Source organism: Natator depressus, chromosome 1 (assembly GCF_965152275.1).
Source record: "Natator depressus isolate rNatDep1 chromosome 1, rNatDep2.hap1, whole genome shotgun sequence".
Lineage (NCBI taxonomy): Eukaryota > Metazoa > Chordata > Testudines > Cheloniidae > Natator > Natator depressus.
The window spans coordinates 220,643,294-220,657,384 of NC_134234.1; the positions used below are offsets into that span (position 1 = coordinate 220,643,294).

The window sequence follows — 14,091 nt, forward strand, 5'->3', positions numbered from 1 at the left end:
TTTAAACCTATGTATACTATGCTTTAGCCCACAGCGAGCTTATAGTCAATGTATAGAGTCTCAGAAAACAGAAGCATTGATAAATTTGCAGCTGTAGCAGTTCTATCTGCAGGAAAGGAGACTTCTGTATTCACTGAATTTAAAATGATTTGATAGAATCACCTAAGAGGAAGGTAAGGTGCTTCTGTTACTTGTGTTGTGCTATTTTAGTAACCTTTAAGCCTGTTTTTGTTTAATTGTCATTACACTGATTCTAAGTTTTCCACCCCCTCCAAAAGTCTTACCGTCTAGTTACTTTTTGTGTCTGCATTGTCTAATATGTTCTTCTGATTTAATTTCAGAGCCTCTGAGTGACAACAGGTGACAGGCTGGTGGCTCACACTGTTGTGTCACAGAGGAGTTCCAGGATAACGGCAGAAAGACATCTTATCAGTTATTGGAGAACACCCAGGACAGAAAGGATATACAATACCTTCTTTTATGATTTTAAATATTGATCAGGGTTAGCAATACCTGTGCTTCATTACAGAATGTCCTGTGGTAATGGTGAAACTGGTGGGCACTCTATGTATAACCTCTGTGGTCAGGGTCAAAGCTCCAGCACCCAGTTAGGTAGTCTGCATGGTCATAGGAAGTCTTCAGGATTGTTGGAAGTCACAGGGAACCTAAACAATAAGCAATATTCTTCAGTGGCACTAGCTTCAGATACCATGGTGAATAATGGATCAGGAATTCCCCCTAACTCTGAGGAAGACACAAAGGATTCAGCATTCCAGCTCAGCAACCAGCCTATGACAGGAAGTGAAATCCGTAGGACCTACACTACGAAGTGTTTCTATGGTCCTTATTTAACCAAAACTAGCACGCAGGGAGATGTCTACAACTTCCTGGAGAGGCCGAGTGGATGGAAGTGTTTTATTTACCATTTTACTGTGTAAGTACCTATACTTTCACATAATTTCTGATGTAAGAGCTATATGAAAATGTGCACTCATGGTCTACCGGAAAACAGAGTACTATGAATCAGTCTGGCATCCTTACTCACATGGACAGTCTTTGCTCACATGAGTAATCCCACTGAAATGGATGGAACTACTTGTTCCAAAAAGGATCAGGCCTTATACATGTTAACTTTTCTAGTGTGGTTCACTGGAGTCCTTCAGTGTTTCTATTTTTACTTGTGGCTTCTCTTTCAACTACTGTGCTTCATCCTTGCTATATCCAAGACAAAAAAAGTCCAGTACTATTACCACACTTTTTTTTATCTCTGTCTTAATTTATTTACATTGTTCCAGTAGACAAGGAGATGTATAAGACTTAGTTCTGGTCAGATACATCTTATGACTGTAGATGCGCATTGATCATCCTGCAGTTGCAAAACTGACTTCAAGCCATTTTTGAAGTCAACTTGTTGCACAAACACCTGAATGCTACACTTCTAATTTCAGTTTGGGTTAATTTACACAACTTGGAGTTATCAGTATTCGATAGGAGCTTTGCAGCAAGTTAGTCATTTTACCACTTGTGCAGTACACAGTGAGGGGAAATGAAGGCTTTGATTTATCCATGTAGTAGCAAATTAATACAGCTGTTAATATTTTCTTTGAGCTGCTTATAGCATCCACCAGAACAGTACAGTTCAGTTATCACTTTACATGCTGCTTAAGGGCAGCAGTGAGACCCCCCCTGCCCAGATTAACAGACTCATGCTTGTGGGGCTCATGCTACCGTGCTAAAAATAGCTGTGTGGACATTGCAGTTTAGGCTGGAGCTTGGGCTTTGAAGCCTAGGGAGAGGGGTGGGCTTCAGAGCCCAAGCTCCAGCCCGAGCTGAAATTTAGAAATGCTGTCCACAAGGCTATTTTTAGTGTGGTAGCGCAAGTCCTGCAAGCCCCAAGGCCGGCCTTAGGAGTGGGCCATTCAGGCAACCGCCCAGGGTGCCATGGTCAAGGGGGGCACTGTGCAGCAGCGCAGAATGCGCGCTGCCAGTGTAGTGTCGGAAACCGCTCTTGGCTGGCAGGGGAGTGCCGCGTGGGGCCATACCTAGATTGCTCCCTGCTTCCTCCCGATGGAGGGGAGAGCAGTGTGTGTGTGGGGGGGGAGGCAGTGATGACACACAGGTACTGCTTGCCTCCCCGGTGTTCCTCTGTGCCCCCTGGGGGGTGTAAGTGGGGAAGTGAGAAGCAAAGCCAAGCGCTCCGTGCATCCAGGTCACAGCCCAGGTGGGGAAAGTGACCTGGATGCTGGGAGCCTTGACGTCGCTCCTCCACTCACAGCCCCCTAGGGGCGCACAGAGGGGCAGCATGGGGGCGGGGGGGGGAGGAGCGAGCAGCAATGCCAGCTGCTCCGTGCATCCAGGTCAGTTTCCCCATGTGGGCGCAGAAGGGGAGTGCAGGGATTAGCAGGCTTAGGAGGGGAGTGCAGGGGTTTAGGCAAAGTGGGCAGAGTGCAGGGGTTAGGGGCGCAGGAGAGGGGTGGGGAGCCTGGGAACCCATGGGGCCAAGGGAAATGGGTGGCACCCAGCGGGCCAGGGGAGCCAAAATACAAGTTCACCCAGGACGCCATTTTCCCTAAAGCCGGCTCTCGCGAGTCCTAATCTGTCGACCCAGGCTGGGAGATCTCTGCCATGGGCTGCCATGGGACATACCTTAACAGTAATTATTATTTGCTTTTTGCTACGGTAAAGGGCCTGATCGTGCCCCCATTGAATCAAGTAGGAGTTTCACCATTGACTGGAATGAGATTAAGATTGAGCCAAAAAAAAAAAAGTCTTTGTTATGAAGAAAAGTGGAGAATATAGCTCTTGTGTTTGTCTCTGGTGCTTTCTTAGGGCCTGATCATGCATTCCTTATCCTTAGAAAACCATCACACATTTCAAGTGAGCAAGTCAGTGTCAAATGCCTACTTTTTGGAAAAAAGACTTAGAAAGATACAGCAATGTTTTAAAATGAGGGTAAACCATGATGCCTCTGTTAGTCATAAAGTAGATAGTCTTATTACTATTTATTTCCATTCTGCCTCAAGATTATCTTGGGTTTTATCAAATGATGTTTTGATTCATGAAATTTTGCCAAGTAAACGGATAGGGCCTCTTTCAAGGACTATACTTATAGTATATAATCATGCCTAAGGCTTAAACAGATTTCATTTGTGTAGATTTAAATATGTGAATGGTCATGGTTTAAGCCTATTTGAGACTGGGATTTATTTCTCACTAAAATGCGTTTGAGATATGAAATACTGATGATGAGAGCAAACTAAGGTTGACCTTTAATTTGTGCTTGTGGCAGTGATTTTTTAAAAAACTCGACCACAGTTGGGGGACACCACTGGAGTTAACAGAAAATTATTATTATTATTTTTTAGTGGCATAATGATTTTAGTAAAACTAAAAACCACTTAATTCCTCCTTCCACCCCACTGTTAAAAACTTTTCACTAAGAAGTGCTTATTTTGATTAAAAGAAAACTTGTAAACGATTCTTTAGACATTAGTTGCATCCAAGTGTCCACCTAAGTGCTTTAGCTCCCCAATGATCATATAGTACATACATTTACAGTACAAGGATTTTTACAAAGTGTAGATATACCATACAATAGTAAATATGAGTAAAGGACATAATGACATGAATAAAAACTGAGTATCAAAAGATGAAATGTAATTATTAATTTTATTATTAAACTAAGCTGGTGTCTTAAAAAGACACTTTAAAAATGTTGCCCATTTCATTTATGCATTACAGACATTAATTTGTAAGTGATCCACGTGCTACATGGATCATTAGGATCTTAATGCCCTTCTTTCTTGTATGTAACTGAAGTTTTATGACTAAATCTTTCTGTGTAGAATGTGGGGAATTGGATGCACAGCTTTCGTTAACTCTCCTCAGATTCTTCACACACTACAGTGACAACATTAGTCATTTACAAACCTGTGGGGAACTAATATCCAAATGGGACTGGAGTCAGGTAAAAAAAGACAGGTACTTCCAGTTCAGCTATGAAAAGTGCACATACTGTAAAAAAGGCAAGGCAGGGTGACCACAAGTTTGGACAGGTGAACCCTGAAAGCACTCTCATGAACAGAATGAAAGATTAAATTTGTGGGCAGAAGGAGAATAGAGGGCAGCAGAGATAGCAGTGGTGCACAGTATATGGTGTCTTGATTCTCTTTTGTGCCAACCATTTTTCTGCTCCTACTGAAGCTCCTTAAAGAATTGGGTATCAATATATCTTAGAGTCCAGCTGCTGACCATATGGTCTTTAGTCCAGACACAGGAATGCCTTGCTTGAATTTAGTTCTAAACTATTGTATGCATTTGCTTAAATCCCACTCACATGCCAAGCTAGCACTGTATAACCCTCAGATTTTGTTTTTGAAGTAGTTGTGTGATGTGTAATTTTGACCCTGGGGTATTGTAGCATGGCAGACAAATTCACTTTAATAAGACATAGGTATTGTGTTTCTTGCTTTATGCACCAAAGTTTTGCTTTTTATCCCTCCAATTACTTTCTACTATGAGCGTAAAAAAGGATGAAAGAAGATTATATTTAATTGAAGTTACTATGCAAATCCAGATAGCTAAATCCTTTAACTATGATTGGGACATCTTATATGTTTTGTATCTTGGTGAAACATTTTGTTAGTTTGCATTTTGAATAACAAATGGCTGGATTATAATCTAAAATACTGTTAGGTTTCTTAAATATCTCATTTAGCATAGGCATGCCCTTTGGCTGGAAAGAGATAAGGGCAGCCAATTTTCCTCAATGACAACATGATTCCACCCCAGTTTAGGAATCAGATAACAATGAACACAAAGCACAGTAAATACATTTTATCTGACTAATGTTCTAGACTATGTGACAGGGTACGCTATGTGTCCAGGTCTTCGGGGACCTCCCAAGAGTTTGGTGAGAGACATTTCATTAGGATTCAAATGCACAGTCCAGTTTTCATGCCAGATCTTAGGGGCAGAGAAGCAGACTGGGAAGGGGTAAGTGGTCAGAAAATAGATGCAGCTGAGGTTCACTATAATGAAGTCCCAGGTGGCAAATATGAAGACACAAGAAAGTTATGGCTGATGGCGGGGAAGTGGTTTTTGTTATATGTGCACCCTAGAAAAGGAAACGACTTTGATTTAGCTGGTTGTTCATATCCTGGCAAGGAGATAAGGATTCTGTTCTTTTCCGACTGCAAGTGATAGAGAGGACATTCTGTGTCAGATACAGTGAGCTGAGCAGCACCGAACAACAAGTAAGATATAAAATTATTTTTATTAACTGCCACTGGAATTTCTTAGCTACTACTTAATGGTGGCCACCCTGTTGGAAAGCAAGGACATTTATAGCAACAACAGTACAGAAACCTAACATAGAGTTGAGGGTCAAGCCCTATTATCTTTATTCACTTGTGTTGTCTCATTAAAACGTTTCTGTCATTGAAACTTAAGATAAGAGTTGACCAAAAGGAAACCTGTACGTATTCTGCTTTAGTACTGTTTGCTATTGAAAAGAGAACTTGCATATTCGATACTAAAATGTTTCTTATTCATGCGATGATCTCCTTCTGCTATTAAGCCAGTATTATGGCAGGTTGGGAATTGCTGTAGTCTGTTACCCTTGAACCAGAGATTTTCAAAGTAAAATGGACATTGCCAGCCATCAAGATAGAAGTGCAAATATTAATTTTTTTGAAACATTCTAATAATTTCACAGTTTACACTTAGCAATTAGTGTATCACAGATACTCTCTTGAAGATAAGAGACTTTGATGGTGGAAAAGTGATCATCTCCAGCTTAAAGGAAAGTTAAACCAAGAGAACCACTACTTTGTAATCATATATGTATATGACCAAGTTCTGCCCTCACACTAGTGTCAATCAGGTGTAACTCCACTCAGTTAAAGAATGAAAGTTATTTAAAGTCAGTGGAGCTGCATGGAATTTACACTAGTGTAAACCAGAGCAGAGCTTGGCCCATTAGTTTCAGACACAGAAGTTAGAAGTTGAGTACAAGACTGAAGATAAGTGTGATGCACAGTGGTCTGTGTATCTGACAGTGCTTTTTGAAAATTGGAGAGATCCTTCACTTAGAGTTAAACTTGTTTCTATGGGCAGATCACAACTCCTCTGATCTGCACATAAAGATCCATGTGTGGATCTACACACTTTTGCATGGAAGAAAAACTCAGGTACTTTCAAGGTGCCATGTCCTTCCCACCACTGCATCCTGCAGAGGTCTCTCTGCATTATTCTGTGTCCACATGAAGGGAGCAGGCAGACTAAGGGAGGGCTGTGGGGATGCCTACTGTTTCTCCCTCTTTCCCCATCAAATGTTGTATATATTCTCAGTACAGCTCATTAACCATACTACAAGACGCCCAGGTAGAGCTGCCACATGCTGGAGCTGATGTGAGGGGCACAGGACCGATGTTAACAACTCTGGCCTCCCATGGCTCCCTGGAGGGAGGAGAGCTTAGCAAGGGCCCTGTAGCCTTTCCTACATGGAGGTAAATACCGCTTTCCCAACAACTTGCTGTGGGGTAATGTGCAGATTTCCATGGGAAGTGTTCCTTTTTTACATAGGTGAGAGAATCTGGCCCCTTTTGACTTCTAAGTCAAGGTTTATATTTGCATCAGAAACCTTTTACATTTGTATTTATTTGTATTATGGAGCAATGTAAAAATGTGAAGTTGATGGTACTATTAACTTATCACAGACACTGTTACTGTCCAAGATGGATGAGCTAGTATTTAGTACAGTCAGCTTAGTCGCTGAAAATAATTTAGATGGAGGTGTGGGGGAAGGGACATCAGGATGGCTCAGGGATTTATCATGACTGAGTGAACCTTTCCCCTATAGGCAACTGGTTTGAGTCTGGGCCAAGTCAGTAGTGAAGACGACTTCATGTCTGTTGCAGGAGATAAGAAAGAAGTTTTTGGCCTCAGTCGAGTTCACAGTGAACAGATGTTCACATTATAATCACTGGTACAGTTAGCACAGGTTGAAACCCACGTTGGCACTCAGCAGAGAAAACAAGGACTGTTTGAAAAGGGAGATGAAATTCTTGTCTATGTTGATGGCAAGCTGAGATGTGAATCTATCCTGCACTAGCTTGCCATAAACCAGCTGACCATGTGAACCCTGCTGACATGCATTAAGTGTTCATTAATGAACTTTGATCTAGTCCTATTTGAAAGGGGACTAGATCAAAGCACACAAACAAATGGTTAACAGGCATCAGCAGGGTCCCCATGGTCAGCTGGGTCCCCGTGGTCAGGTTAGTACAAGCTAGATTCACACCCCAGCTTGGGCTCGTGTTTAGAGCAGAGGACTAGCTGACAGACTCCTGGGTTCTTTTCCCACCTATGCTATTTTCTTGTTTTGTGAATGTTAAAGGTTACTTTATACAAATGGTTAAACTACAGCATGATGATTGCAATACCTTCTTCACAGGGGTATGATGAGGTCTAAGTAGTAATCAAAAAGGGCTTTGAGGTCCTTGAGTGAAAAATACTGTATAGGTTTTAAATAAGAAAAATCTTATTCTTAGAGCAAACATCCCAGATTACTTCACCGAGGTGTATTCAAAAACCAAACGAACAGCAGCCTTCTCATTCCTTAAGTATCTTGTCAGGTAAGAGCTACACAGCTTCTAAGGAGCACAGCGTGGGATTTTGTAGTGCAGACCTTATGTGGTGTAGGGGTGGGACATTCTAGAATTATCAAGCCATACATGATCACATTATGGAGGGTTTTTTTTCCTTTCAACCCCCTCCCCAGCTCAGACTATATATATTTTTAAAAGCCTATATTAAGAGAACTTTAAGATCCCATGGTGAAGCAGTCAAGTCAGCAACTGACCAAGACTGTATGCACAAATTTAACTGACCCCTGGCATATCTTCATTATACTTCAGTACTTCACTTTATATGATCACATATTGTTTCTCATCTAATTTATCATCGGCTTTTTTCTATTTAATTTTGAATCTGAGTTGTTAACTTGATCAGCCGTAGCAAGACCCCAATTGGACTTAATGGAATCTCCAGCTGTTCTCTCTTTTCAGGGTATTAGAAACTCTGTTTGGGTTAGGGTTTTCCACAACCTTCGACGCAACCAAGCTGTGTAGCATCTGAAGTAATATTCCACGTATGTCAGACAAACCCTTATAGTCATTTGAGAAGTATGGAATAATCAGTTGCATGTGGTGTAAAATGGTGCAAGTATAACTACAAAGAGTAATAGTGAACATTTGTTGGCATGTAGCATGGCATTTTAGGCCCTAGACTGCCACTAAGTTAGCTTAGTCAACTGCCTCTTTCAGACTATATCCAATAAATGCTGAGCTCCTGCTTTAGAAGAAATTGCATAGTACATGGCTAGTTCCCATTGATTTCTATGGGAGTTAGGCACCTAAATGCCTTTGAGGATCTGAGGCTAAGTTATTAAAATACATGCCTTAGAGAAAAGATTAAAAAGTGTGTCAGTAAAGATACTGAATCATTATAACACTGAAAATAAGTACACAAGAATGAAAGTGTATCAGGAAAAAAGATATGGATGTAAAGCTAAGTTCTTCGTAAAAATTCTGTGAAAATAATGTGATCCAGTAGTTGAAGGCTGTATCATAATGTATATAAATATGAAACAGAGTTACGGTTGCTAAGGCACCCTAAATATTGTCATTTCCTGATCTGAGTATTTAACTATTCATCCTTACTTTTTCTCATATTCTTGTATTCCCTAAATTTAGTGTAGGAAATACTGTGGTAATGTTAATGACTAAGGCAATTGAAAAATTAAGGGCTGCTGCTATAGTTTACATTTTAACAATATTTAGCTAAGTATTGTCATGTTTCAGAGCTCATTAGCGGGGTCTACTTAAATTGCGGCGAAATAACACTTTTTGCAGGTTGGTCACAGCATAAATAACAAATTTCATGGATGCAAAACTTGCTATTTATTCCGTGCCAACCCATGAAATGTGTGATTTCTCCGTAGTGTTTCTCAAACTGGGGGCCCTGACCCAAAAGGGGGTCGCAGGCCTGTTAGGGTGTTGTGCTATTGTCACCCTTACTTTTCTGCTGCTGCTGCTGGCGGCGGCACTGTCTGGAGCAGGGTGAGAGGTGAGCGTGCCTGCTGGCTGGCCACCCAGATCTGAAGGCAGCGCCGCCGCCAGCAGCAGGGGGAAGGAAGGGTGATGTGGTACTGGCACTCTTACTTTTGTGCTACTGCTGGCTGTGGCGCTGCCTTCAGAGCCGGGTGCCCAGCCAGCAGCTGCTGCTCTGCCTTCAGATTTCACAGGGGAGACCATATTTCCCAGGGGAGACCAGTTTTCATGGTCCGTGACATGATTTTCACAGCCGCAAATTTGGTCGACCCCTAATCATTAGCAGTAAATAGTTCGTACATGGAAAATTATAGAAGGCTTGAACTTGTGGACTTTCGTAGACTACCTCTAATGTAACAACTCTCATTTAGTGATACTAAAAGCGGTGGTTTTCAACATTTTTTTTCATTTGCAGACCCCTCAAAATTTTCAACTGGAAGTGCAGACCCCTTTGAAAATCTTAGACATAGTTTGTAGACCCCCAGAGGTCAACAGACCACAAGTTGAAAATCACTGCTAAAAGCATTCAGCAAGTAAATTAGCATAGTGTTTCTCTTACTGTTATCAGTAAATGGAACTTGGAGCCCATTATTTGTAATTCTTTATCTCTAGGGCGCCCTCTAATTCCCTTTTGGATCCTTGGAACAAGTATCTCTAGAGTGCAGACAGATATTTCCCCTTAATAAGAGTCCCCAAATGATGTGATTACAATATGCACAACATAAATAACACCTAAAGTTCAAAGCCATAAGGCGCATATGACTGCATGTGTGAGTCTCATGACTTCAAAATCAAAATTCAGATTTGAATGTGGCAATAGTCTCACTAAGGTATTACTGAATTAAACTTTCTCTATGTAATTGCTTGTACTGGTAAGAAACACTGTTTAGAATTTTTACACAGAAGTTGGGCTGCTAAGTGTTCTGAATTAGAAATATACTAGTTATATTTGGCATATACACCAGTTGCAGACCTGTCTGTTGATAGGTTTTCCCCCGTGGTATAGCAGACTTTAGATGCTAGGGGGTTGAGCAAAGTGTAAGCGTACTGCTCTATTTCTGGTATCTGAGAACAATACAAGAAAGAAGTGAAATCTATTATGGAAAGTTATAACAGATTAGGAAAAAAGCTAAATAAAGTTTCATTTATTTCTTAAAGGGGACGTTCCTTAACTGTTTAAGGTGGGGTGTTTGATTGGATGATTGTCACGGATTGGGAGGAGGTTGCTTTACTTCTCTTTGTGATTCTCACAAGTATTAAGGTTGTATTCTTCTTTAAATCCATGGGGACACATAATTTGTTTTGCTAGCGTTATTGATGATTGTGGTGGAATTTTTTTGTGTGCCATTTACTGCACATTTTTAAAAACATGATTTTTAGTTTCATGGGAAAGACTGTAAAGTAGATACCATTAAAAACAAGTACTGCACCGCAGTATTTGAGTTACTGTGGCATTTCAGTCCCTGTTGCCAAAAAAAAGACATACAGAAGAAAACATTTTTGAAAGTCATTGGCCATTTGGTCTCCCTTAGAACTTTACACACTAATCTGCTCTTGCTGCAAATTTAAGGGATTTAGGGCCCAATTCTGTGATTCGTGCAGTGCCCACATTGGGAATGGAGGGCATGCCACATCTTCCAGGAGTGAGCTTTAAAGGCTTGATTCTGTGAGATGGGTAACACATTGCATGACTGAGCCCCTAAAGGGGCAATCCACGAAGCAATTTAGGTGCCTAAACTCCAAAGGTTGGTGTCTAAGTTCTTGTGCATGGCACCATTGTGATTCATGATATTTCTGCTTGGCTGCCGCCTAAACTCATTTGTCACCTAACTTTTCTCTGTAAAAGTTCTCTGGGTACAAGTTTTAGATCCTGAGGCATGCACACTGCTGCCTCCCTCCAGGCATCCAGATGCTCACCTCCCACCTAAAATCTAGAGCAGCAGTCCCCAAACTTTTTGCCACGCCTCTTCTGGAGGTTCCTCCATGTCCCCCTTGGGGTGTGTGTCCCACAGTTTGGGGACCTCTGATCTAGAGCAATTCATGAACTAGGGGAAGATAGGTGCTCACCTGCCCTTGTTGCATGCTGGGCCTGATGCAGTAGGCGGCCTCTGAGCATGCTTATAGAAGAGGCTCCTATTCAAAATCCATCTGGAAGAGGAGGTGGTGGCAGAAATGGTGCTGCCACCCAGTGTTTAGAGCACTCACCTGGCATGTAGAAGACCTAGGTTCATTCCCCCACCCTGCCCTGCCCCATCAGAGAGGGGTTGAACAGCGGTCTCCCACCACTCAGGTGTGTGCTCTAACCACTGACCTATGGGATATTCTCAGATCAGGCTCCCTCAGTCTCTCATGGTGAAACGGTGGATAAATAATGGAAGACTGAATGGAACAAGGGGACTGGACCCTGGGTCTCCCACTTACAAGGTGGGTGCCCTAACCGTTAGGCTACAGAGTCTTTCTCACCCCCCTGCCCCTGCCCATTTTGTGGGGAGCAATGCAGGTGCTAAACTCATTCCTGTAAGAAACCCCTTAGGCACCTAAACTACTTGATTTCAGGCCACTGGTTCTTGTTAAGGGATCACTAGCAGCAATAGGTGCTTCCCTGCAGACCAGACCAACTCTGCAAGAGGGGAGGGCATCACATCTCTCTGGTCAGCATCTCCCATTGACTAGCTTCGATGGCTTCCCCCCAGCCTGCTACCTTTTGTGGATCACATTCTTAAGTGCCCGCTTCTCCCCCATTCCTTGTATAAGGAGCATGGGTTCCTAACTCTGCTTTGTGGATCATAATGTTGTTCCTATGATTTTTCTAGGCTCCTAAAAGTTAGGCGCCATGATGCTCAGTCTTGCAGTGGCTAAGTCCCTTCACAAATCCTACCCTTGGAGACTCAAAGTGAAGGGTACAACACATGGTGAAGGCTGTGGTATTTGCTGAAGGAGTCACTTAGCAGAATAAAGCTGTGTGGAGCAGGCTTGCTCTTTCTTTTAGTTTACAGAGCAGCTCTCCACACCTGAGCACAATGATAAAGATATTAAAATCCTGAAAACTGATCCTTTAAGTCATGTTTGCCACACAAGTGAAAGCTGCATGGACATTTAGAGGAATTACCAGGCATGCAATAGAAGGTGTTGGTGTGCTGTACTTAGTGTAGAAAGAGGATAGTGTTTTGATTGCAGTGGAAAAGAGATAAAGATAAAGAGATAAAGAGATAAAGATAAAACACATCCAAGTGCACATATGCCATCTAACAAGACACAATGGGAATAAAAGAAAACAACATGCAAGAAGGCACAAAAATTAGTGGAGGATACCAAATGTTAGGTACTCAAAAGAATTACTAAGGTTACAGAATTGAGTTAGAGAGTGTTACCCACAGGGAAAACAAGGTGTAGAAAAACAGATTCTCTAAGAAGTTAAGTGGATCCCCCTTAAGTATTGCTGTCAAACCTAGAGCATGTGTGAACACAGTCTGTCAGTGCTGGATTGGTGCAAACAGAATGGGGCGGGGGGGGGGGGAAGGGCATAGTCTATATTAAAAACTTAAGACCCTTCAAAAGGGAATTATGTTAACTTGTAAAGAACTTTGAAGCTATGAAGAGCTAAATATTAATATGGAATGTAAAAGCTTAAAAAATAACTCGTATTTGTGCCAGTTTCATAAAAAGTGTCTGAAATGGCAAGACATTTATGTTTTTCTGCTTGCAACTCAAAGTTATTGTGAAGGACCACTGGTCTCCTTCACTCAAAACTCATCCATGACCAGTTATACAGATATAGGTTGAAGTTGCCACAATAAGAGTGCTTTTTAGTATTTATAAACTGCTTTTTAATACAAGGTGCATTGCAAGTGTTAGTTATTCCTCACCTCACACATATGAAATAAGCCCCCCCCCCATTTTACAGATGGGGAAATTGAGTCAGCAATTTACTTGACCAGAGACAAATAGATTGGGTAGATCAGTTCCTGAGTAGTGTTCCTGATGGTGTTTAGCTAGACAGGAAGTATTCAAAATTAGCCGTGGCAGGCATTTAGCTTATCTTCTCAAAGTAGCAATGGTTAGAAGTTTATTTGCAGAATGTCAAATAGTGCTACATACTTGAGCAAATTTGAAGTAGCACTGGAAATACATTTGAAACTGTTGAAATGTTTAACTTGGTTTCAGTAAGCTAGACTAAACCACATGGCAACAGAAGTGTAGGAGTTTATACGTACTGGATGCATAGTTATAAGAGTTAGTGGGCTGTCATCCCTTTGCTAGGTGGTTGTTTATTACCCTGCTAAAGATAATTATGCATGTATTAACCTAAGCAGTTTGCCCTTGAAATGTTAGTACAAAGTTTAATGGAACAGTATAATTGTAATTAAATAGCTCAAAATACAATTTGAAAAGTGAACCATTCAGTCTCAGTGAAAGATTACTTAATCTTTTAAATAACTCATTGGCTCTAAAACTTACCTATTCTGATAACCAAGATGTAAAGGAAACGTTCGTGTAGATCTAGGGTGGCTAGGTTTTCAGAGTGAAATCTAAGACACCTGTTGCTGGGGCAGCGCAGGGCACAGTTTTGGTGAGATTAAGGCTGTGTGCATAAGAGGGTTTTACCCACTCCTTCCCTACTAGCCTGCCCTCTCTTTAGAGAAAAAAATGTCTTAAGGTGACACTAGCCCTTTAAGAAGAAGCAGGGGCAGTACCCCTGTGTCTTATCTGCTGCCTCCCAATTAGGCTTAAAAGAGGGCACCTGGGACCTACAGGGAGGAAAGATTTGCTGAGTCAGAGCAGCCTGAGTTTCTCAATAGGTGAAGAAAGAAAAGGAGTACTTGTGGCACCTTAGAGATTAACCAATTTAAGGTGCCACAAGTACTCCTTTTATTTTTGCGAATACAGACTAACACGGCTGTTACTCTGAAACCTGTCAGTAGGTGAAGGTTACTAGATCTGGCAGACTGTATGTGGTTCCTGAGGGAAGGCTGAAGTC

General features: G+C 41.6%; 1 protein-coding gene across 1 annotated transcript in view; it reads left to right on the forward strand.

Moving 5' to 3' along the window:
- The first annotated feature begins 530 nt into the window (after positions 1-530).
- LOC141975625 (potassium voltage-gated channel subfamily KQT member 1-like) overlaps positions 531-14,091 on the forward strand; it is a 737,650-nt gene continuing 724,089 nt past the window's right edge. The window contains exon 1 of the mRNA XM_074936161.1: positions 531-934. Within this exon, the coding sequence (XP_074792262.1) occupies positions 531-934 (404 nt within the window). The remainder of the gene's footprint in view (positions 935-14,091) is intronic.